The sequence below is a fragment of the Octopus sinensis genome, linkage group LG26, assembly GCF_006345805.1.
Source record: "Octopus sinensis linkage group LG26, ASM634580v1, whole genome shotgun sequence".
NCBI classification, from domain to species: Eukaryota; Metazoa; Mollusca; class Cephalopoda; order Octopoda; family Octopodidae; genus Octopus; species Octopus sinensis.
The window spans coordinates 15,300,023-15,326,288 of record NC_043022.1 but is presented as its reverse complement, the minus strand read 5'-3'; the positions used below and the strand labels follow the sequence as shown (position 1 = coordinate 15,326,288).

The following is a 26,266-nucleotide window of genomic DNA, read 5'->3' as shown; positions in this document are numbered from 1 at the left end:
TATATAATAATATATAGGCACACCATACAATATGTGTTTGGGTGTATACTCACACACATATTGCAGAAATTCTGGGTCAGTGTCCAGCATGCTGGAAAACCACTGGGAGTGAGCTGAAACCACCTCTGGCTCTGTAGTACAAATGTCTTGTTTTCATAAGTTTTGAATTAAAATCTTCCACCAAACCTTAGTCACAATTTATGTTCCTAACACTAGCTTAATGATAACTAAATTATTTTGATAAATTCTTTGTTATATATAAAGTAATTGAAAGAAACACAGAACATCTCAACAGAAATACAGTAATGAAAGGGTTAAAATATATAATAGAGAAACAATTCTTAACCCTTTCATTACCAACCCGGCTGAAAGCAGCTCTGGCTCTGTAGTACAAATGTCTTGTTTTCATAAGTTTTGAATTAAAATCTTCCACCAAACCTTAGTCACAATTTATGTTCCTAACACTAGCTTAATGATAACTAAATTATTTTGATAAATTCTTTGTTATATATAAAGTAATTGAAAGAAACACAGAACATCTCAACAGAAATACAGTAATGAAAGGGTTAAAATATATAATAGAGAAACAATTCTTAACCCTTTCATTACCAACCCGGCTGAAACCAATTCTGGCTCTGAGTACAAATGTTTTTGTTGTCACAAGTTTTGAATTAAAATCTTCCACCAAACCTCAGTCACAATTTATGTTCCTAACACTAGCTTAATGATAACGAAGTTATTTTACTAAATTCTTTGTTGTATTTAAAATTAATTGAAAGAAACACAGAGCCTCTCCACAGAAATAGGGTAACAAGAGGGTTAAAGCATATTATTTGGGGGTCGATAAAATAAGTACCAACGAAACGCTGGTGTTGATGTAATCGGCCTACCCCTTCCTCAAGAAAATGCTGGCCTTGGTCCAAAATTTGAAACCAATACGTTGTCTCTGAATCCATTTGAATTGGCTTCTTCGACGGACTTGCTTCACTAAAGACGCACCGAGTTCACCGAATTGGCTACAGATTGCATGCATGAGTGCAGATCCTTGTTGCACCTTGTTCATTGAGCTACATACATATAAGTAACATATAAGTAACAACTGTGGAGATTATCTCATTATCCAGGACAGCCTTAGCCGTGAAGAGCCAACGCTGTGCTTTGTGTTCGCAGCCTTCTCCTCCTGGTCGTCTTCAAGTTTCATAGGATTGTGCAGTTCATTGGAGTGTTTCATTAACTCGCTTCATTGAGCTGAAGTCCTGTCATGGATTACGTTTGTTTGTTTTTTTAGGTAATTTAAGGTGGTTTTTCTGGCTCTTGTCGAGATATGCTGCTGTTGGCCGGATATTGATATTGTATCTTTGTATAAAACCTGATATTCCTGGCGATCGCTTCAGATACGACATCCAAGTGATTCATCATTTTTTCTGTCATTGAGAAAATTTGAAACCATTATTGTTTTTTGTGAGACATTTCACTTGTCACAGCTCTTGATTTCGCTCCCTCCAGCTAATTTCGTAAAGGTGGACAACAACCTGTTGTCAACGGCCTCACAGTGATAACAAGTTGTTCCTTGGAGACCCATGACAACATCTTTCCACAGCTCTTCTCATTGATGGAGCTGCTGTCATGGGTCAAACATTGACCAAGATTGAGTATTTGGCTTCTAGAACATTGCCAGCTGAGGGCTGGCAGAAACGTTAGCACACTGGGCGAAATGCTTAGCTGTATTTCATCTGCCATACGTTCTGAGTTCAAATTCCGCTGAGACTTGGAGATTGTATTCATTTTATTTCCTTAACTTCTATTTATATATCCTTTAATATTTTTGTCTCCCTTCTTTGGGGTGATGTAAACCCCACCTATATTTTTTTGCGTGTTGTATCTTGCCCTTTGATATTGTTCTCCATGTCTTGGGCCCTTGTGGCCAATAAAATAAATTATTATTTGACAATATGAACAGGCGCAGGAGTGGCTGTGTGGTAAGTAGCTTGCTAACCAACCACATGGTTCCGGGTTCAGTCCCACTGCGTGGCATCTTGGGCAAGTGTCTTCTGCTATAGCCTCGGGCCGACCAATACCTTGTGAGTGGATTTGGTAGACGGAAACTGAAAGAAGCCTGTCGTATATATGTATATATATATATGTATGTGTGTGTGTTTGTGTGTCTGTGTTTGTCCCCCTAGCATTGCTTGACAACCGATGCTGGTGTGTTTACGTCCCCATCACTTAGCGGTTCGGCAAAAGAGACTGATAGAATAAGTACTGGGCTTACAAAGAATAAGTCCCGGGGTCGATTTGCTCGACTAAAGGCGGTGCTCCAGCATGGCCGCAGTCAAATGACTGAAACAAGTAGAAGAGTAAAGAGTGCTCTTTGCGTTTGTGAAGAGTTACATCAATCCTTTTAAAATATTATCGTCATTGGCAGTGAGCTGGCAGAATCATTAGCATGCTGGGCAAAATGCTTAGCAGTATTTCACCCGTCGCGAGTTCAAATTCCGCCGAGATCGACTTTGCTTTTTATCCTTTCGTGGTCAATAAAATAAGTCCCAAATTTCAGGCCTTATGCGTATAATAGAAAGAATTATTATTAATGATAGGGAGCCAGTAGAATTATTAGAGCATTGGTGAAAGTACTTTGCAGCATTTATTTTGGTTCTTTATGTTCTGAGTTCAAATCCTGCTGAAGTCAACTTTGCCTTAACCCTTTTGTTACTGTATTTATTTTGAGATGCTCTGTGTTTCTTTTAATTACTTTAAATATAACAAAGAATTTAGTAAAATAACTTAGTTATCATTCAGCTAGTGTTAGGAACATAAATTGTGACTAAGGTGTGGTGGAAGATTTTAATTCAAAACTTATGAAAACAAGACATTTGTACTCAGAGCCAGAGCCGGTTCAGCCGGGTTGGTATCGAAAGGGTTAATCATTAAAGTACCAGTCAAGTACTGGGGTCAAGTTAATCGATTGACCATCCTGCTCAAATTCGTCGTCCAGTGGGAAGAGGTGACAAGGATGAATTTGTTGGTTTGCCAGTTTTGCCAAGATTAATTTTGACAGAAGAAGAGGCAGCACCGAAGTCTGTTAAATTCTCAGCATTTCCAATAATTTAGCAGAGAAGGTGAAGAATTATTATGACTACAATCAGAAATTAAAAGCGAGCCACTAACGATCTTCAATTTGTCAGGTGTTAGCCACTTGATCTGTGGCACTTACCATAATTGGTCTTGGAATTAAACAAGTAGTTCTTAATGAGACACAAGGCTAAAGTGTTGAAAGGGGCAAGTGGGGGGTGGGGACTTGGTTGATTGTATCATTTCTCAGATGGCTTTGGGGTTAAGGAGCTTGCTTCACAATCGCCTAAGTTCTGGGTTCAGTTTTACTGCCCTGCTCCTTAGGAAAATGTCTTTTGTTATAAACTACTGTTTCTAGCAGACTGAAAGACCATTTGAAGGCCTGTCTCTCCTTTCGCATATTTGCTGGTTGTGGTGACAGTAGGGGTGGGGGCAATGATGGTGGGAGAGTTGTGGTGGCGGTGGAGGTTGCAGTGGAAGTGGTAGAAGCACTGGTGGTGGTGAAAGCAATTTTTTATGAAATTTAGTTGACGGAGACTGTTCTGAAGCCTGCGAATGATATGTATATTCTTTTAATTCTTTTACTTGTTTCAGTCATTTGAGTGAGGTCATGCTGGAGCACTGCCTTTAGTCAAACAAATTGACCCCAGGACTTACTTGGAGTGGTTAGCGTTAAGAAGAGCATCCAGCTGTAGAAACCTTGCCAGATCAGACTGGAGCCTGATGCATCCTTTTGATTCTCCAGCCCTCAGTCAAAACGTCCAACCCATGCCAGCATGGAAAGCGGACGTTAAACGATGATGATGATTATTTAAAACAGGTTGATTCAGTTCTGTGCGACTTAAAGTTTCAGGGGCCCCTAACAAGGGCCTGTCACTTTCGGGCTTAGGATCGCTGCATGTATTTCTGTCTAAGAAGTGAAACTCTTTACTCTTTCTCTTTTACTCTTTTACTTGTTTCAGTCATTTGACTGCGGCCATGCTGGAGCACCGCCTTTAGTCGAGCAAATCGACCCCGGGACTTATTCTTTTGTAAGCCCAGTACTTATTCTATCGGTCTCTTTTGCCGAACCGCTAAGTGACGGGGACGTAAACACACCAGCATCGGTTGTCAAGCAATGCTAGGGGGACAAATACAAACACACACATACATATACATATATATACATATATACGATGGGCTTCTTTCAGTTTCCGTCTACCAAATCCACTCACAAGGTATTGGTCGGCCCGAGTCTATAGTAGAAGACACTTGCCCAAGATGCCACGCAGTGGGACTGAACCCGGAACCATGTGGTTGGTTAGCAAGCTACTTACCACACAGCCACTCCTGCGCCTGATGAAAGAATGAATCAAGTAATTAACTTGCCTAAGGTTTGAATTCAGGACATAAAAATTAGTTAACTCGTTACTGTATGAGGTGTTTAGAGATGCTTACGTTGTGTGTCATTCTTCATCCTCTGCTTAAAATGGTTTCTTGCCACTTGGAACCAAGAAAAGAAAAAAATAACAACAAAACAAAAACAAAAACCCGGTCAGACTCTTCAAGAATTATTTTATTAATATTTGTATCCAATGATAAGAGGGCGCCTTATTATTCCTTAGGCGCCACTTAGTCACAGACTTGGCGCCGTGACTAACTGTTCTCTTGGAACTACTTCCACCTGACACCACGACTTAACGAGGAGGGTGCGAGCGAACTCTTCGTGGTTGCTCAGATTGTTAGAAATAGCAGCCAAATCTTCCTCAAATAACACTATATGCATTTTATAATTGTTGTTCTCTTGAAAAGAAAAAAACCAAAGGTAAGGTGCGGGTGTGACTGTGTGGTAAGAAGTCTACTTCCCAACCACGTGGTTCCAGGTTCAGTCCCACTGTGTGGCACCTTGGGCGAGTGTCTTCTGCTATTGCCTTGGACAGACCAAAGCTTTGTGAAAGGATTTGGTAGATGGAAACTGAAAGAAGCCCATTGTATATATATACACAAGTAGCTTGCTTACGAACCACATGGTTCCAGGTTCAGTCCCACTGCGTGGCACCTTGGGCAGGTGTTTTCTACTATAGCCTTGCGCCTACCAAAGCCTTGTGAGTGGATTTGGTAGATGGAAACTGAAAGAAGCCCATCGTATATATGTATGTATATATGTGTATATATATATATATATGTGTGTGTGTGTGTGTGTGTGTGTGTGTGTCTGTCTGTGTTTGTCCCCCCAACATCGCTTGACAACCGATGCTGGTATGTTTACATCCCCGTAGGTTAGCGGTTTGGCAAAAGAGACCGATGGAATAACTACTAGGCTTACAAAGAATAAGTCCTGGGGTCAGTAGCTTTGACTACAGGCGGTGCTCCAGCATGGCCGCAGTCAAATGACTGAAACAAGTAAATGAGTAGTACATATGTATATAAATGTTTGTTCCCTACAACCGCTTGACAGCCGGTGTTGGTTTGTTTACGTCCCAATAACATCAGAAGTTTGAGAAGGGAACAATAGAATCATTACTGGGTTTAAAAAAAACCCAGAAAAATGTACTGGGGTTGATTTTTGGCTAAAATCTCTTCAAGGCAGTGCCCCAGCATGGCCTTAGTCTAATGACTGACACAAGTAAAAGAAAAAGATAGATGTTGTTGTGACTGGAACGGCTTTGATGGTATGTGGCCTTGATCAGGCCTGCCCTGGGTTAAACAACCACCACCACTCCATTGCTCTCACCACCACTTCTACCACCACCACCACCACCACCACCACCAGTGCTTCTACCACTTCCACTGCAACCTCCACTGCCACCACAACCTCCCCCACCATCATCGCCCCCACCCCTGCTGTCACCACAACCAGCAAATATGTGAAAGGAGAGACAGGCCTTCAAATGGTCTTTCAGTCTGCTAGAAATAGTAGTCAAATCTCCCTTCAATTACACCCAACCGTCTTAAAAACGAAGGTACTACATGTTGGACCTATGTAGTGTCTGAGAATACGACATGATGGTCATGGGTGGAACACTGTCAGTCTCGATGATACTCGACGGAGGCAACAGACCTAGGGCTAAAACAACAGACACACACCAAGTACCAGTTGAGTCTCCTATTTCTTGGTGAACAACAGAGAATGCCATGAAGTGTTGTGAGTGAGGAGAGGGAGGGGGAGAGATTGGAGTGGAGGGAGAGAGAGTGAGTGAGAGTGGAGGGGACAGAGAGAGAGAAAGAGATAGGTCAGGTTAAATGTTACATACTTGGATTGTTGAGAGCTTTTAGGTGGGTGAGGGGTAGGTGGTGGTGCGCATGAAGGCGGGGGGGGGATGAGTTATTGGGTTGGTGGGGCAGTAGAACAGTGGTGGAGGGGTTAGTGAGGTGTGTGTGTGTGTATATATATATATTCATGAATATTGTAGGTATGTATATATGTATGTATATGTATATATATATATATATGAATAGTGTGTGTGTGTATGTATATTATATGCATATGTTTATATATATATATATATATATATATTGTATATACATACACACACACATAATGTGCATGCCTATATATATATATATATATATATATATATATAGATAAGTAGATAAAAGTTTATATATACATGTATATAAAATGTGTGTTTGTGTATGTATGTGAAATCTGTATGTGTATATATAATTACATGTTAGTTTGCATGTATATATATATATATATATATATATACACCTATAAAATGTGTGTGTATATAAAATGTTTGTATACACATTTGTGTGTGTGTGTACACATAATGTGAATGAAATGTATGAGACTCTCCTTCTATGACCTTCTCCTCTCCATTAACCAACAACAATTCAACAACCAATTCTTCATCCTATTTACAAGCTAATGTTTTATGGAGGTAACACAATCTATGAAATTCCATATGTAGTGCCCCAGCTTGGGCTCGCCTTTAATGACCAAAATGACCTAAAGAGGGGAGTGTGTATGCACACACACATGCAGTTTTGTGAGTGTATAAACACGTGGGTGTTTGTATCACATTACATACGTGCATAGGCAGATATATGCGTCTACATATATACTTATAAATGCATACATATATATATATATATATACATAATTGTATACCTATATACATACATACATACATACACATCTATGTGTGTGTATATATGTAATCTATGTATGTTATGCAACGTCTCGTAATACATGTAAATGTGTATTCAACATTATGGAAATGCATTATAAAACATCCATTATGCAATGTGTGTTATGAAATGTGTGTTATCTAATGTATGCAGTGCAACAAACGTTAGGCAGTGTCTACATGTTATGCAACGAATATCACGTTATGCAAGAAAAATGTTACATGTCATATAACATACAGTGTGTGTTATGTAACACATGTCATGCAATTTGTATTATGTAATATATGCTGAGAAATTTACGTTATGCAATACATACGGTGTAATCTGTGTTATACAATACATACCGTGCAATTTGTGTTATGTAACAGATGCGGTGCAATTTGTGTTATGTAATACACGCTGGGAAATCTGTGTTATGCAGTACATACTGTGCAATTTGTGTTATGCAATACATGCGGGGAAATTTGTGTTATGCAATACATACTGTGCAATTTGTGTTATGTAATATATGCAGTGTAATTTATGTTATGTAATATATGCTGGGAAATTTGTGTTATGCAAGACATAATGTGCAATTTGTGTTATGTAATATATGCAGTGTAATTTGTGTTATGTAATATTTGCTGGGAAATTAGTGTTATGCAATACATACAGTGCAATTTGTGTTGTGTAATATATGCCGTGTGATTTGTGTTATGTAATATATGCAGCAATCTCTCGCCATATCGCGGTTGACCTGTCATGGTTTCTTATTTAAGCTTACATTGATTCCTCCACGGTGTTATAATAAAGTAAATATATACGAATTATAAAATAATAAAAGAAAATATACAGTGCGGAACTGTTTCTGCTTCACGGATTTTCACCTGTCCTTGGGGGTTTTGGAATGTAGCACCTGTGGTAGTCGAAGGATTATTGTACAATGCAATGTGTTATGTATGTTAATATGATATATATTGGGTTGTCCGGAAAGTTTGTGCCGATTTATAGTAGCTTACCTTTCAACTTATTTTAGAACATGGTTGAGTCCAGAAAATAGGATTTGACTACACTTCCATTTAGAGCACAGTTTAAGCTATCTTTTTGTGGAAGAAGGTTTATGTTCCTATAATCTGTGTTAATTCTGGAACCCTTTAAAATGGAAGATAAGAAAGTTCATTTTCGGCACTTGATGCTTTGGGAACCAGACAAAAATTGCTGCAGCTCGACTGGGATGTGTTACCCCACCCTCCATATTCACCAGATATTGCTCCTTTGGATTTCCACTTATTCAGGTCTCTGCAGAATAGTCTTAATGGTAAAAATTTCAATTCCTTGGATGATGTAAAAAGATACCTTGATGAATTCTTTGCCACGAAACCACCTCAATTCTGGGAAGAGGGTTTTTTCAAGTTAAAGGAAAGATGGAGATGCATTGTGCAACAAAATGGTTCATATTTGGTTGATTAAAAATGTAATGGCAAGTATTTATTGACCTTTTTCTTTCCTTTAAAAATCGGCAAGAACTTTCCGGACAATCCAATATTATGTATGTCATGATGCATGCGGTGTAATGTTATACAATGTATGCATATATATTGCATAATGTGTGCCATGTGTTGTTCACTATGTACATTATGTAATGTATAACAGTGAACACTGTTATACATTATGTAATGTATAACAGTGAACACTGTTATTTAGCTTACCATACTGTCGTAATTTAAAAGGTTTTCCATATTCTTATGTTGTTCTAAATTAATCTTGCTAAACACAATTAACCTCGACACCTGGTAGTTTTGTTTCAAAATATTTGGCAAATATAAGGTTGTCCCAAAAGTTCGTAGAAAGTCTTGGAAAATAATGGTCTTTATTTTGAGGAATAATTTTTGTTGTTTTTGTTAGTACTTGGCGAGTAAAAATTCAATTTTCACAAGTGTTTACGAACTTTTGGGACAACCTAATATTACGGGTTAGCTTCCCCTTTTCAGTAATCATCAAAATGATTTCATTCCTACCTATGAAACCATTATCTCTGTACAGCCCACCTCTGTGTGCAGTAATGGAAATATCGAGAAACATTTTGTTTCTGACTCTTTGTCAATTTTTCTCTGTTTACCTGTCTGTGTATTTGCCCATCTCCCTGTCTATCAGTCTCTCCCCCCCTCTCTCTGTTTATCTCTCTGTCTCTCTGACTATATACCTACACGCACACCTACGGACAAAGATATCATTGTGGTGTATATGTAAACACATACACACACACAAAAGAAGATAATATTTTGCTGTGAATGTTAATAAATATATCCACAAGACATTACTACCTTGAAATGTATGTATCTATTCCATGTAAGATGTGTGTGTATATATATATATTATATATACATACATACATACACATACAACACACACAAATATGTGTGTAGAGAGGGATGGAAGGAGAAAGAGAGAAACAATACCTTCAGCAAGTATGTATTATGTAAACCTGATTGACGTATGTACTTGTGTATGTGTGTACGTGTGTGTGTGTGTGTGTATGTGGTATATATATATATATATATACATACACATATACATACATGTGTGTATATTTACAAGTATTTTCCTGTTAGATTGTGTTGTATCCACTTGCAAACACATACTCATACACACACACATACATACATACATATATACATACACACACACACACACACACATATATATGCAGACGTTTATTGTCATCATTCTGCCACCTCTCCCCCCTCCTCTTCCTCCTCACCACCACCACCATCCCTCCCACCACCTTCCATTAGTATTGTACTTTATTGTCAACCAACCTACTGGATTAAATGTCATGTCAGAGTAAACAGCTTCTTCCTTCCATCAGCAGTGTGTGTGTGTGTGCGTGTGTGCGGCATGCATGTACATGTGTGTGTGTGTGTCTGTGTGCATGTGTGTGTGTGTGCGTGTGTTGTCCTTGTATAATGTGAAGTTGTCATACACAAAGATTTTGTATGACAATCTTCTTTTCCTTTTTCTCTTTCTATGACTCACCGTCATCATTGTCATCATCATCATCGTGGTCGTCATCATTGTCTTAATGTCCTCTTTTCCATGCTTGCATGGATCAGGTGGAATTCATTGAAGCAGATTTTTTTCCATGCTCGGATGCCTTCCCTGGCGCCAACACTCGCCTGTTTCCAAGAAAGGCATTACTTTCCCCGTTGCCAAATACAGTTTTCGTGAAGGACTGGAAACAAGTGAGAGTGCTTGTGTATATACATATGCATGTATATATATATATCGGTGCCCCAGCATGGCCACAGCTCGTGAGCTGAAACTAGAATCAATCAATCAATCATATATATATATATATATATATATATGAAACATGTATTGAGTCGAACTAGGGACAGCTGATGAAGGGGAATATTCCTTGTATTGTTTGTCCTGTACTCTGTTTTTTCGTTGTTAAAAAAAGTCCGTTTCCTTGTTTGATTTTATGTTTTCGTTTCTCGTTGAGTTCTACGTTTATTTGTGGTGTCCTGTACTCATATATATATATATATATATATATACATGTATATATACATGTAGATGTAGGTACATACATGTATGTATGTATGCATATATTTTATTTATTAAATTATTATATATATATATATATACAATGTCAAGACACACACACACACGTGACAGGCTTCTTTCAGTTTCTTTGGCTGCAAAATGTGCTTACAATGCTTTGGTTATCCTGGGGTTATAAAAGGGGTCACTTGCCCAAGGTACCAACATGAAAATGGCATTGTATGTACTGTTTCTACTTCATAGATTTTCACCTACCACGTCGGGGTTTTGGAATCCCCCGATAGTCGAGGGATTACTGTATAGTAAGGGTGCGTATACATTTAGCAGCCATTGCACTCTCAGAGTGCTTGGTATTAGGAAGGGCATCCAGCTTTGGAAACAATGCCAAAACAGACTGGTGTCTGGTGCAGCCTTCCAGCTTACCAGCCATGGTCAAGCTGTCCAACCCATGCCACCAGCATGAACAATGGATGTTAACTGATGATGATATATATATATGTATGCATGTATATATATATTTTATATTTTCTTTTTGTAACATATTTCTACTATATCATCATCATCATCATCATCATTTAGCGTCCGTTTTCCATGCTAGCATGGGTTGGACGGTTCTACTGGGGTCTGTGAAGCCAGAAGGCTTCATCAGGCCCAGTCAAATCTGGCAGTGTTTCTACGGCTGGATGCCCTTCCTAACGCCAACCACTCCGTGAGTGTAGTGGGTGCTTTTTACGTGCCACCCGCACTGGTGCCAGACAGAGCTATATAAGAAAATAGAGTAATCAATAGAGAGTAATTATATTTATTAATTGCAAAAATAGACATAATCCCTGACAGCTGTTTTGATTCAGACTTTAAAGATTTTAATTGAAATAAGTAAATCGTTGTAAAGTAGAATCTCGTTAGAGATAGAAAGGAAGATATACTATTACATTTTTATGTGTCAAGTGTACGGAACATTTCAGCTAACTATATACATAGTAGAAGGTGTATATGTATGTATATAGGACATGTGAAGGCTGGAGTGGATTGAAGCTGGTGGTATGGTCTGCTGGATGTGCAATGTCAGTGTGTCTGTGTGGAAGAGCGCTGGTGTATTGAGGGAGACGCTGGGCATAAGAGGAATTCTGTGGATGGTGCAAGAGAGAAGACTGTTCTGATTTGGTTGTCTGATGCGAATGGATGAGCACAGTTGCATAAGGAGGTGGAGGGAACTTGTGGAAGAGGGAGACCCAAGAAGACCCAGGAGGAAGCATTGAAGGGCCGATCTTAAAATGTTGAGCTTTACAAAGGAGATGACAGAGGACTGTGATATGTGGCACATTGCTGTGTCTCAGGAAGACCTGCCCACCACTACAGAATTGAGATCCTGAAACTGCAGTGTCATGTAAAAATCACACAGTACACTTTGTGGAATGGTTGGTGTTAGGAAGGGTTTCCAGCTATAGAAACCAGACCAAGAACAGACTATGGACCTTGGTATGGCCCCTGGCCTTGCCAGATCCTGTCAGGCTGTCCAACCCATGCCAGCATAAAAAACAGACATTAAATGATAATGCTGAAAGTGTGTGTGTGTGATATAACAAATATTGAAGAAGTTGCAAGACACAACAAAAATTTTAGAAAAAATAAGTAAACGAGTATAGGTGCAGGAGTGGCTGTGTGGTAAGTAGCTTGCTTACCAACCACATGGTTCCGGGTTCTGTCCCACTGCGTGGCATCTTGGGCAAGTGTCTTCTACTATAGCCTCGGGCCAACCAAAGCTTTGTGAGTGGATTTGGTAGACGGAAACTGAAAGAAGCCCGTCATATATATGTATATATATATGCGTGTTTGTGTGTCTGTGTTTGTCCCCCTAGCATTGCTTGACAACCGATGCTGGTGTGTTTATGTCCCCATAACATAGCGGTTCGGCAAAAGAGACTGATAGAATAAGTACTGGGCTTACAAAAGAATAAGTCCTGGGGTCGAGTTGCTCGATTAAAGGCGGTGCTCCAGCATGGCCGCAGTCAAATGACTGAAACAAGTAAAAGAGTAAAAAGAGAGTGGCAACTGAACCGGTGAGTGTGTTAAGTAATAAGGCATTAAAAGAGAATGACCCTCCCTAGACACAATTTTATATATACATATAATATACACTTCTCATTTTCTTTCAATTTTCATTGGTGTTGAAAGAGGAAACTTCATAGATTTTGTGCTGTGTTACTCTGTTGGTCTTTTATCAAAAAGGGGAAGAAGAAATCAATATGGTAACAAGTTCTTGTGATTTGGAACATGATCGCTGAAAGTAGTCTGTGTTTATATAATGTAATATTTAGGACACTCTAGCTTGTGAGAGAGCCCATCCTTTTAGCTTATTTTTGTGTTTTCAAGCTGCACTTGAGAGAGAAGCAGCGGAACTGGGATGTGTAAGTGAACAAAGCATTCATTGATTCTGTTGCAACTTCCTCGGTCCTTGTAATTCGTCTGTGACTACTTTTCATGCCAATTTATGGCTGCATCTACTTGGGCCATTGAGAAATAAATGCCTTCACTTCAGACTGAGAATAAAAGATGGCTTATCTTTATATATAAAAGTGAGGTTGTGTGCTGTCTGTCTCCTACGATTTAGATTCCTAACTACTCCCACATTTTGCGGTGCAGTTTAACCAAAACCAGGTATCTTATAGTCGTGATTCATATCAAGCCCTTCTGGGTATTAGCGTGCATCTACGATGAGTCTACGATTTAAAAAAAAAATTTACCATCAATTTTTCCCATTTTTAATGCATTTTTTCGCTATTATATAAGGGAAGTAACTCTCTAAAAATGTATTATTAAATCTCAGAACGTAAAAAGCTACTGTAACACCTCCCCTTTGTGGTTAGCCATATTGAGATGGCTATTATACTTTACATCTCTAAAAATGCTTATATAGTTATTTCCCTTACAAACCCGAGCAACGTCGGGCGATACTGCTAGTATATTACATATTTTGGTTTTATTTTTTGGGATAGGCCATGGATGAGAAATATTACGTTGCTGGGAAACTGGGGAAGATTGGTGACAGGAAGGGCATCCCGCTATAGAAAAACCTGCTGTAACACATTCCATCTGATCCATTCAAGCGTGGAAAAATGGATGTGGAATCATAATGATGAGGATTTATTAAACTTTTACAAGAACACAAGTAACAATGGCTTTAAAGGCTTGAAGGATGTCACTTTGAAGTCACTGTCTACAAAGTATAGATTGACTCTTCAGTCAGTTCTGGGTTCAGTCCCACTGTGTGACACCTTGGGCAAGTGTCTTCTACTATAGACTCAGGCCGACCAAAGCCTTGTGAGTGGATTTGTTAGACGGAAACTGAAAGAAGCCCGTCGTATATATATATATATATATATATATATATATTATAGAAGGAGCTTCCTGAAGATTTCATCTGAATGAAACAGTTCTAGTCCTGTAGAAGCTCCTTCTATAAAATAAATTACTTTACTCTGTTATGTATTGAGTACCTTATTTACTGTGGTTAACCCCGACTCAACCCGGGACCTACATACATATATATATATATATATATAATATATATATATATATATATAAAAACATACAAACTGGGACAAGAACGCAAAACATTTAGAAGACGATACAAAAAACACGGACGGGACATTTGAAGCCTTCAATCTTCAGTCAAGAACCGGATCATCCTCGCAATTTCGGCATATATCTGTGTGTCTGTGTTTATCCCCCCAACATTGCTTGACAACCGATGCTGATGTGTTTACGTCACCGTAACTTAGCGGTTCGGCAAACGAGACCGATAGAATAAGTACTAGGCTTACAAAGAATAAGTCCCGGGGTCGATTTGCTCAACTAAAGGCGGTGTTCCAGCATGGCCGCAGCCAAATGACTGAAACAAGTAAAAGAGTAAAAATACTGTTTCTACTTCGCAGATTTTTTACCTATCGCGGTTGGTGTTGGAACGTAATACCCGCGATGGTCGAGGGATTACGGTATATACATACATATATACACAACAAAATTAAGTCATTACAGCTTTCTTTCTTATAGTACCTTTGTATGTGTATGTATGTATTTTCATATATATGTGTATATAGGCGCAGGAGTAGCTGTGTGGTAAGTAGCTTGTCTACCAACCACATGGTTCCGGGTTCAGTGCCACTGCGTGGCACCTTGGGCAAGTGTCTTCTACTATAGCCTCGGGCCGACCAAAGCCTTGTGAGTGGATTTGGTAGACGGAAACTGAAAGAAGCCTGTCGTATATATGTATATATATATATATATATATATATATGTATATGTGTGTGTGTGTGTGTGTGTATATGTTTGTGTGTCTGTGTTTGTCCCCCTAGCATTGCTTGACAACCGATGCTGGTGTGTTTATGTCCCCGTCACTTAGCAGTTCAGCAAAAGAGACCGATGGAATAAGTCCTGGGCTTACAAAGAATAAGTCCTGGGGTCGAGTTGCTCGATTAAAGGCGGTGCTCCAGCATGGCCGCAGTCAAGTTAAAGAGTATATATACACACACACACATACAGGCATATATATATATACTTGATAACCTATTAAACTAAATATCCTGTATATATACATATATACACTATGTATATATATATATATATATATATATATATATATATAGTGTGTGTGTGTATGTATATAGTGTTATGCTCTAATACCGTTACTGCACTTGGTTCTTACTGCACTATGACAGTTTCTATGGTAACGGTTTATTGAAGAAGAACCGATCATTACGATCCCATCTCACTTCGATGCCCACCCCTTCGCCACCCTTGCTGTCCGATACACGAGTCAGTGCGTGTGTGAAGACCAGTGTGTGTCTTAAATAATTAAGATCGTTAATGTAAGAGTTAAATAAAGACACACGTTGATATTTATTTTATTTCGTTTTGTTGCTTTTGTTTGTGTTTCTGTCCACACACACACACACACACACACACCTCTTTCTCTCTCTAATTAGTGTAATTAGTATTTACTCCGCTGTAATTGTTATCAATCGCCTCTTGATCTGCATAATTGAGTTCCCATGGTGTGGCCTGTGTTTTTACTTTAGGTTGCTTTGGTGTGTTCTTGTGCGATTTGAGGGAGATTTAGCTGCTATTTCTGGTAAGTCGAGCAATTACATAATGGCTCTCTAGACTCACATGTGTGTGTGTGATTGTATTTATATGTTGCCGCAACGTGTATATACTTGTGTGATATGAGGAAGATTTAGCTGCTATTTCTGCTAACTCGAGTGACCACATAATGGCTCTCTTGAGCTACAGTTTGTGTGTGTGTGTATGTTGTTCTGTGTTGTCTTGACTTGTGCATAACATGAAGTTTAACTGCTATTTCTAGCAAGTCGAGTGACCATATAGCGGCTCTCACATTGCCACATTGTGTGTCGTTCTCTGTTGCCTTGGCGAATGTGGGTTATTGCATGATTTGAGGAAGATTTAGCAGCTATTTCTAGTAAGTCAAGTGACCACGGAGTGGCTCTCTCGTTACCACGTCGTGTGTGTTGGTCCGTGTTGTCTTGGTTGATAGTATGAGGGACATTTAGCTGCTATTTCTGGCAAGTCGAGTGATCACACCCTATTACCACATTGCGTGTGTATGTGTGGGCGAAGGTAAAGAATACGCACACCTGGTGTTTAGGGTTTAAGTTAGGGGTTAGGTTTAGTTTTAGGGTTAGGGTTATGTGTGTACATGTGTGTTGTTATGGGTATCACATACGGGTGCTTTTTGGTTACCCTCCCTTTACTCTTGTACTCGTTTCAGTCATTTGACTGTGGCCATGCTGGAGCACCACCTTAAAAGATGGAAGAAATTGACCTCAGGGTTTATTCTTTGTGCAAGCCCAGTACTTTTTCTATCAGTCATTTTTTGCTGAACTGCTAAGTTACGGGAACGTAAACACACCAACATTGGTTGTCAAGCGATGCTGGGTGGTGGTGGTACAAACATAAAACACACATGAACATATACATACATATATATATATATATGTCGTGTGTGTGTATATATATATATATATATATATATATACACACACACACACGACAGGCTTCTTTCAGTTTCCATCTACCAAATCCACTCACAAGGCTTTCGGTCACTCAGTGCTGTAGCAGAAGACACTTGCCCAAGGTGCCACGTAGTGAGACTGAACCTGGAACCATGTGGTTGAGAAGCAACCCTCTTACCACACAGCCACACCTGCTCCTATAAATAAAAATCACGTGCACTCATAAATGTGCATGTTTTGAGAATCATGTGTTCACATGTATACACCCCCTCTTACACATGTATACACACTCTCTCACACATACATGTATACACACTCTCTCACACATACATGTATACACACTCTCTCACACATACATGTATACACACTCTCTCACACATACATGTATACACATTCTCTCACACATACATGTATACACCCCCTCTCACACATACATGTATACACCCCCTCTCACACATGTATACACACTCTCTCACACATACATGTATACACCTTCTCTCATACATGTATACACACTCTCTCACTCATACATGTATACACACCCTCTCACACATGTATACACCCCCTCTCACACATACATGCATACACACTCTCTCACGCATACATGTATACACACTCTCTCACACATACATGTATACACATTCTCTCACACATACATGTATACACACTCTCTCACACATACAGTATACACACTCTCTCACCATACGTGTATACACACTCTCTCACACATATGTATACACACTCTCTCACACATACATGTATACACACTCTCTCACACATACATGTATACACCCCCTCTCACACATACATGTATACACACTCTCTCACACATACATGTATACAACACTCTCTCACACATACATGTATACACACTCTCTCACACATACATGTATACACACTCTCTCACACATACATGTATACACACTCTCTCACACATACATGTATACACACTCTCTCACACATACATGTATACACACTCTCTCACACATACATGTATACACACTCTCTCACACATACATGTATACACACTCTCTCACACATACATGTATACACACTCTCTCACACATACATGTATACACCCCCTCTCACACATACATGTATACACACTCTCTCACACATACATGTATACACACTCTCTCACACATACATGTATACACACTCTCTCACACATACATGTATACACACTCTCTCACACATACAGTATACACACTCTCTCACACATACATGTATACACACCTCTCTCACACATACATGTATACACCCCCTCTCACACATACATGCATACACACTCTCTCACACATACATGTATACACACTCTCTCACACATACATGTATACACACACTCTCACACATACATGTATACACACTCTCTCACACATACATGTATACACACTCACACATACATGTATACACCTCCTCTCATACATGTATACACACTCTCTCACACATACATGTATACACACTCTCTCACACATACATGTATACACACTCTCTCACACATACATGTATACACGACCTCTCACACATACATGTATACACACTCTCTCACACATACATGTATACACATTCTCTCACACATACATGTATACACACTCTCTCACACATACATGTATACACACTCACACATACATGTATACACGACCTCTCACACATACATGTATACACACTCACACATACATGTATACACACACTCTCACACATACATGTATACACACTCTCTCACACATACATGTATACACACTCTCTCACACATACATGTATACACACACTCTCACACATACATGTATACACGACCTCTCACACATACATGTATACACACTCACACATACATGTATACATCCCTTCTCACACATACATGTATACACCTTCTCTCATACATGTATACACACTCTCTCACACAAACATGTATACACACATCCACATAAGTCAATCAATCTGTGTGTTTATGTGTGCAATCGATATATCAATATGCAATGAACCAACGTCATACAGCTGCTACTGCTGCCACTGCTACTACTGCTACTACTCTTCATTCGCAGTCAACATCGCCTCAGTCTTCCACCCACACTAAAACCATTTTGTTCCTTTTGTCCTTCCATACTGTCTTTCTCTGTTTTTTTTTTCTTTCTTGGTCTCCATCTTGTTTTTTTTTATCCACATCATCCACCCCCTCCACCTCTTGCCACCCGTTTCTACCCCCCTCCCCAAAGAATCCAGGGTGTCTCTTGCTGACGGGGGTGTTTGAACAAACACATTATCTACATTTTATACATTCTTCTAACGCACGTATGCACATACATGCATAAGTTTGGCTTTGCCAACAAGATATATAGAACTCAATGCATAATCTGGAGCAGTGCTTTTCATCCTTTTTGCTGGAGCAGAACCCCAAGGAAACATTCCACTGGGTCAAGGAACCCCTGTGCAATAATTCAATAGTCTTATGCACAAATATCTGCACAGGAGAATTAAAAATTATTGCCGATTTTAGCATTTTTGTAACTTCTTGCGGAACCCCAGGACTGTACTGGCGGAACCCTAAGGTTCCGCGGAACCCTGGTTGAAAACCACTGATCTGGAGTATGTATGTATGTGGCATTTTTATTAACTGGGAAGAAGCTACACTTGAATAAATTGATGAATAATTCATCATGCGACTAGGTCCTAGAGTCTTGTACTTAATTGCTCAGTTACTTAGCAGTTCAGCAAAAAATGACTGATAGAAAAAGTACTGGGCTTGCAAAGAATAAACCCTGAGGTCAATTTCTTCCATCCTTTAAGGTGGTGCTCCAGCATGGCCACAGTCAAATGACTGAAACAAGTAAAAGAGCAAAGAGAGAGTAACCAAGAAGTACCCGTATGTGATACCCAAACGATGATGATGATGATGATGAGTTAATAATAATAATGGTTTCAAATTTTGGCACAAGGCCAGCAATTTTAGGGGAGGAGTAAGTCAACTATACTGATCCCAGGGTTTCACTGGTACTTGATTTATCGACCCTGAAAGGATAAAAGGCAAGGTGGACCTCGGCAGAGTTTGAACACAGAACATAACGGCAGACGAAATACAGCTAAGCATTTTACCCAGCATGCTAACAAATCAGTTCACCTCCTTAGGGATATCAATGATTTCTTTTATTGGACCCAAGGGGCCAAGTCATTGAAAACAATACAAAAAGGACAAAACAATAAATAGTAAATAAAAGTGAGAGTGGCTGTGTGGTAAGTAGCTTGCTAACCAACCACATGGTTCCGGGTTCAGTCCCACTGCGTGGCATCTTGGGCAAGTGTCTTCTACTATAGCCTCGGGCTGACCAATGCCTTGTGAGTGGATTTGGTAGACGGAAACTGAAAGAAGCCTGTCGTATATATGTATATATATATATATATATATATATGTATGTGTTTGCGTCTCTGTCTTTGTCCCCCTAGCATTGCTTGACAACCGATGCTGGTGTGTTTATGTCCCCGTTACTTAGCGGTTCGGCAAAAAGAGACCGATAGAATAAGCACTGGGCTTACAACGAATAAGTCCCGGGGTCGATTTATCGACTAAAGGCGGTGCTCCAGCATGGCCGCAGTCAAATGACTGAAACAAGTAAAAGAATAAAAGTGAACCCTTGACATGTTTTCTTCACACTTGCTCCTCATCCTTGGGATCCTTGCCATCTTGGCACACACAGCAATGGAGAAGAGCTGGCCTTCTTCCTTGTAGTGTTTTCGTGTTTTTTCTAATGTTTATGATTTGTTTTTCTTGAGTGGTTTGTTTCATCTGCTTTCTTCTGATGTCTGAGTTCTTGATGCTCTGGATTCTTTCTCTCATCAGAATGGTGACAGTGCACTGCAGTGTTCATGGCGCCATGTAGAAAGCACCCGTGCTGGTGCCACATGAAATAGCATGCATGCTGGCCTCATGTAAAAGAACATGTGTGTTGGCACCATGCAAAAAGCACCCCAGCTCGTGTCGCGTAGAAAGCACTCGTGCTGGCGCTAAGGAGAACACCACCCCATACACTCCATAAAGTGGTTGGCATTAGGAAGGGCATCCATTGAGAATTCATGGGACCGCAGGTGGTCGGCCTGCACCGATGGAACCATGGCTGGCTTGCTATCTCCAGTGAACTGGTGCAGGACCGTCGTGCGTGGGCTGCCATGGTTCGAGATGCCTCGAGGGTGGTAGAAGAAGCCGACTCAACTCGCCCAGGGTGAATGTCGCCACAAGTAAGTAAGTAAGTACAAGGAAGGGCATCCAGCCATAGAAACCATACCGAAACAGACAACTGGAGCCTGGTGCAGCTCTCCAGGTGACCACCTCCTGTCAAACCATCCAACCCTCCCATGCCAACATAGAAAATGGACATTAAATGATGATGATGATGATGATGTCTTTTGCTGTGTAGAAATCCAACCCAACTACTAACTCTGCGAATCCTTCTCTGATTCCTCTGTCAGCTCTTTTCTTTTGTTGTTGTTGTTGCCTTAGATGTTTTCATCATATTTCTGCTGTTTCTCATTATTAAGCTAATTATTAATAATGTAATTAGCATGTAATTTGGATGGAAGGTTTTAGTTTCGATCACTTTAACCCTTCTGTTGCCATATTTCTGTTGAAAATACACCCACTTTATGTTAATTTTGAAAGTAACGAATAATTTAGAAGAATAACTTTGTTATTAATTAGCTGGTATTTGGATTGCAAATTGGAATTTTGATGGAAGATTTTAATTTAGATCTAAGACAGGAAGTTTGTATCTTAGAATTAGGGGTGGTCCCCAGCAGGTTAGTATCAAAAGTGTTAATCTCTGTTGGAAAATAATTTCGTCATTATCAAGCTGGTGTTTGAAATATAGATTAAAGATGAAATTACTTTCAAACAGGAAACTTGCATCATAGACGACCCCAACATGGCCTTAGGTGTGTTGAGATAAAAAGGGTTTGAAATAGGAAGTTTGTATACTAAATCCAAGGATGGTCTCAGGTCAGAATGAATAAGGTTTGGAGAATCCTCCTTAGGGTTTAATGGCTTGCGCCTCTTCTCCGTTCTATTTCTGGGGTAGAAGTTAAAGGCTGAAGCACTTTCCTGAGGATGGGTGGGGTTCAGCTCTCTCAAGAATCTCTTACTGCTATCTCAGGGACTGGTAAATCGTTTAAAGTTGGAATGCTACTTCTTTGAAGTAAACTTCACTGTTGGACAAGCCCATATTTCAGGCGGAGGGGAGGGGAAATTATTTACTCCATAACTGGTGGGTACATGACATTAGTTGGGTCAGCCTGCTTTTCAGAAGTAGGGTTTGAGGAGACCAAGCCTCTATCTTGAGCTTGTATGCGTTCATTGAGAGACAGAGGTTATAAAGTATAATTACAGATAATTAGTTAACTAATCTGTGCTCTGAAGTTGCTGACTGATGCCTGCAGGTGAGATGAATGTACTTGCATGGACATGTAATATTAATCATCATCATCGTTTAACATCTGCTTTCCATGCTAGCATAGGTTGGACGATTTTGACTGAGGGCTGGCGAACCAGATGGCTGCACCAGACTCCAATCTTGATTTGGCAGAGTTTCTCCAGCTGGATGCCCTTCCTAACGCCAACCACTCCAAGAGTGTAGTGGGTCCTTTTTACGTGTCACCGGCACGGGGGCCAGTCAGGCAGTACTGGCAACGACCTCGCTCGAATCCTTTTACACATGCCACCGGCACAGGTGCCAGTATGGTGACGCTGGTAACAATCACGCTCGAATGGTGCCCTTTTACGTGCCACTGGCACGGAAGCCAGTTGGCTGCTCTGGCAACGATCATGCTTGAATGGTGCTCTTGGCACCTTACTAGCACAGGGCCCAACTGCCAGTAAGGCGACGCTGGTAATGATCATCGTCGCTTTATTAATAGATGTTGTAAAGCAGTGAATCGGTAGAAATGTTAGCACACTGGCAAATATGCATAGCCGTGTTTCATCTGTCCTTACGTTCTGAGCTCAAATTCCCCCGAAGTTGACTTTGCCTTTCATTCACTTGGGGGTTGGTAAAATAAAAAAACCAGTTGAACCCCATTTTGATCCCTCACTGAAATTGCTTGCTTGGTGCCAAAATTTGAAACCAATATTAATGGATGGCGTATTGCTCGAGTCAGTAGAGTCGTTTGCATGCTGGGCAAAATGCTTGGCAGTGATTTGTCCATCTTTACGTTCTGAGTTCATCCACTGTTTCACAAACATTGTTTTCCATTCCTCAGGGCATCCCCAAAACCATCCAACTCACCAACAAAGCTTGGTGGTGTTGCCAGTTTAGTTGCTGGTAGCTTGAAAAATGCAGCAAATTGTACCGGCTTATAGTAGCAGCAGCAGATACAGACATATATATATTACTGAAGAGCAATGAAAGGACTTTGACTAACAACCAACCAATTGATTCTTTAACCAGCTCATTAAACAATCGATTGATTGGTTAGTTGGTTAGGCATTTAGTAACAAAGAAGTGATAGTGAAGCAGTGCATGCATTTATTATTATTGGCGTAATAACCCTCCCCAAAACACAAGACACACACACACATAAACGCACACACACACATACACACACACACACTCACACATACACACACACACTCACACATACATACACACACACAAACATACACACACACACATACATACACACACACACACACACATATACCATTTTACTCTTTTCAGTCATTTTGACTGCAGCCATGCTGGAGCACCACCTTTAGTCGAGCAAATCGACCCCGGACTTATTCCTTCTAAGCCTAGTACTTATTCTATCAGTCTCTTTTGCCGAAGCGCTAAGTGACGGGGACGTAAACACACCAGCATTGGTTGTTAAGTGATGTTGGGGGGACAAACACAGACACACACACACACACACACACATACATATATATGTCGGGCTTCTTTCAGTTTCCATCTACCAAATCCACTCACAAGGCTTTGGTCGACCCGTGGCTATAGTAGAAGACACTTGCCCAAGGTGCCACGCAGTGGGACTGAACGCAGAACCATGCGGTTGGTAAGCAAGCTACTTACCACACAGCCACTCCTGGGCCTCAAAAGACACCCATTGTTAATGTCCTGTTAGTTGTATTTATGTAACATTTCTCCTTTTTTTCCATCCTTGCTTTCATATACATTCACCGCTTTCTTCCAAGGAATCTAATGCTCTTAGCTTTGTTTTTCCTTGGGGCTGGCCAGATTGGAGCAATCTCGAGTATAACCAGCTGAAATTGCAAAGATAATCTGGAACTCGACTGAGAAAACAAAACTCCGAATGACCCATCCTTGTTTTCTTTGTATCGTCTGTCTGGATGTTTTGTTGTCCCTTTTTTTGCATCATCTGTTTGGATGTTTTGTGTTCTTGTCACATTTTTGTATTTTTTTAATATATATATATATATATATATATGTATATACTCTTTTACTCTTTTACTTGTTTCAGTCATTTGACTGTGGCCATGCTGGAGCACCGCCTTTAGTCGAGCAACTCGATCCCGGGACTTATTCTTTGTAAGCCCAGTACTTATCCTATCGGTCTCTTTTGCCGAACCGCTAAGTAACGGGGACATAAACACACCAGCATCGGTTGTCGAGCAATGCTGGTGGGACAAACACAGACACACAAACACACACACACACGCACACATATATATATATATATACATATATACGATGGGCTTCTTTCAGTTTCCGTCTACCAAATCCACTCACAAGGCATTGGTCGGCCCAAGGCTATAGTAGAAGACAGCTGCCCAAGATGCCACACAGTGGGACTGAACCCGGAACCATGCGGTTGGTAAGCAAGCTACTTACCACACAGCCACTTCTGCGCCTATATATGTATATATATGTATATGATTGTTTTTGTTTAATGAATTATGCTAATGATGTTCAATATCTGAAGAATATTCATTATCTCTTGGCTTTTTTATTTTTGTTTCTTTGCAGACTTCTCAAAATTCCATTATGCTTCAGGAACCAGATGATGACTCAATTCGTATGAAAGTTGGTTTCAATGGGTGAGTCCATCTTTATCACCTCCCTCCCTCCCCTTCTCTTTCATCTTTCTCTCCTATCTTCTATCTTTCTTATCATTTTCCATCTTCTCTTTCTCTCCTCCACTCCATCTTTTCCCTTTTATTCCACCCCCCTCCCCGTTGTATTCTTTTTATTTATTTCTCTTTTATGCTTCTATTCTTTTATTCGTTTCACTCATTTGACTGTGGCCATGCTGGAGCACCACCTTTAGTACTTATTCTATCGGTCTCTTTTGCCAGACTGCTAAGTTACAGGGATGTAAACACACCAATATCGGTTGTCAAGCGATGGGGGGGAGGCGACAAACACAGCCACACAAATACATAATACATATATATACATGATGGGCTTCTTTCAGTTTCCATCTATGAAATCCACTCATAGGGCTTTGATCAGCCCAAAGCTATAGTAGACACTTACCCAAGGTGCATTGCAGTGGGACTGAACTGGGAACCATATGGTTGGGAAGCAAGCGACTTGTACCACACAGCCACTTCTGCAGTATTTTTTAATATTTCTTTGAGTAGCTGTGGGGTAAGTAGCTTGTTTACCAATCACATGGTTCCAGGTTCAGTCCCACTACGTGGCACCTTGGGCAAGTGTCTTCTACTCTGGCCTCGGGCCAACCAAAGCCTTGTGAGTGGATTTGGTAACGGAAACTGAAAGAAGCCCGTCGTATATATGTATATATATATATGCGTGTGTGTGTGTATATGTTTGTGTGTCTGTGTTTGTCCCCCTAGCATTGCCTGACAACCGATGCTGGTGTGTTTACGTCTCCGTTACTTAGCGGTTCAGCAAAAGAGACCGATAAAATAAGTACTGGGCTTACAAAAGAATAAGTCCCGGGGTCGAGTTGCTCGACTAAAAGGCGGTGCTCCAGCATGGCCGCAGTCAAATGACTGAAACAAGTAAAAGAGTAAAGAGTATTTCACCTCCTCCCCCCTCCACTCCTTATAACCTTTCAGTCTTTCTCTTTCTATTTTTCTACAATGTTTATGAAGCCTTCATTGTTTTCCCTTACTTCTTTCTTTCCTCTTCTCCCCTCCCTTTCTCTCTCCCCCTCTCCTATATTCATTCGTTCACCCTCTTTCTCTCTTTCATTCCCTTTCCTTTTCTCTCTCTCTCTCCCCCTCTTCCTCTTTTCACTTTATATTCTCTTTCCATTCTCTCTCTCTCTTTCTCTAACTTTCTCCCTTTTCTTCCTCTCTTTCTCATTCTTTTGTGTCACTTAAATTAATCGCCTCCCCCACCCATCCTCCCATTTCACCCTCATCTGACCCCCCCCCACTCTACCACAGAACTCCCTTTATATTAGCTCCTCCAAATTATGTCAGTAGGTTCAGCCGCACCCTGAAATTAGTCAGATCCAACGTTTGTGGCACCTGGAACTCTCCTTCTCCACCATCTCCCACCTATAAACTGTTGTTTGTAGTAGGAAAACATTCC

The 26,266-nt window shown here is 40.2% G+C and overlaps 1 protein-coding gene across 10 annotated transcripts in view; it reads left to right on the top strand.

Moving 5' to 3' along the window:
• The window catches only part of LOC115224794 (protein kinase C iota type), a 173,314-nt gene that overhangs the window by 47,179 nt on the left and 99,869 nt on the right, over positions 1-26,266 (top strand). For all 10 annotated transcript variants that reach the window (XM_036513638.1, XM_036513637.1, XM_036513636.1 and 7 more), the window contains exon 2: positions 24,728-24,798. In XM_036513638.1, coding sequence (XP_036369531.1) covers positions 24,746-24,798 — 53 coding nt within the window. In that variant the 5' untranslated portion in view covers positions 24,728-24,745. The remainder of the gene's footprint in view (positions 1-24,727; positions 24,799-26,266) is intronic.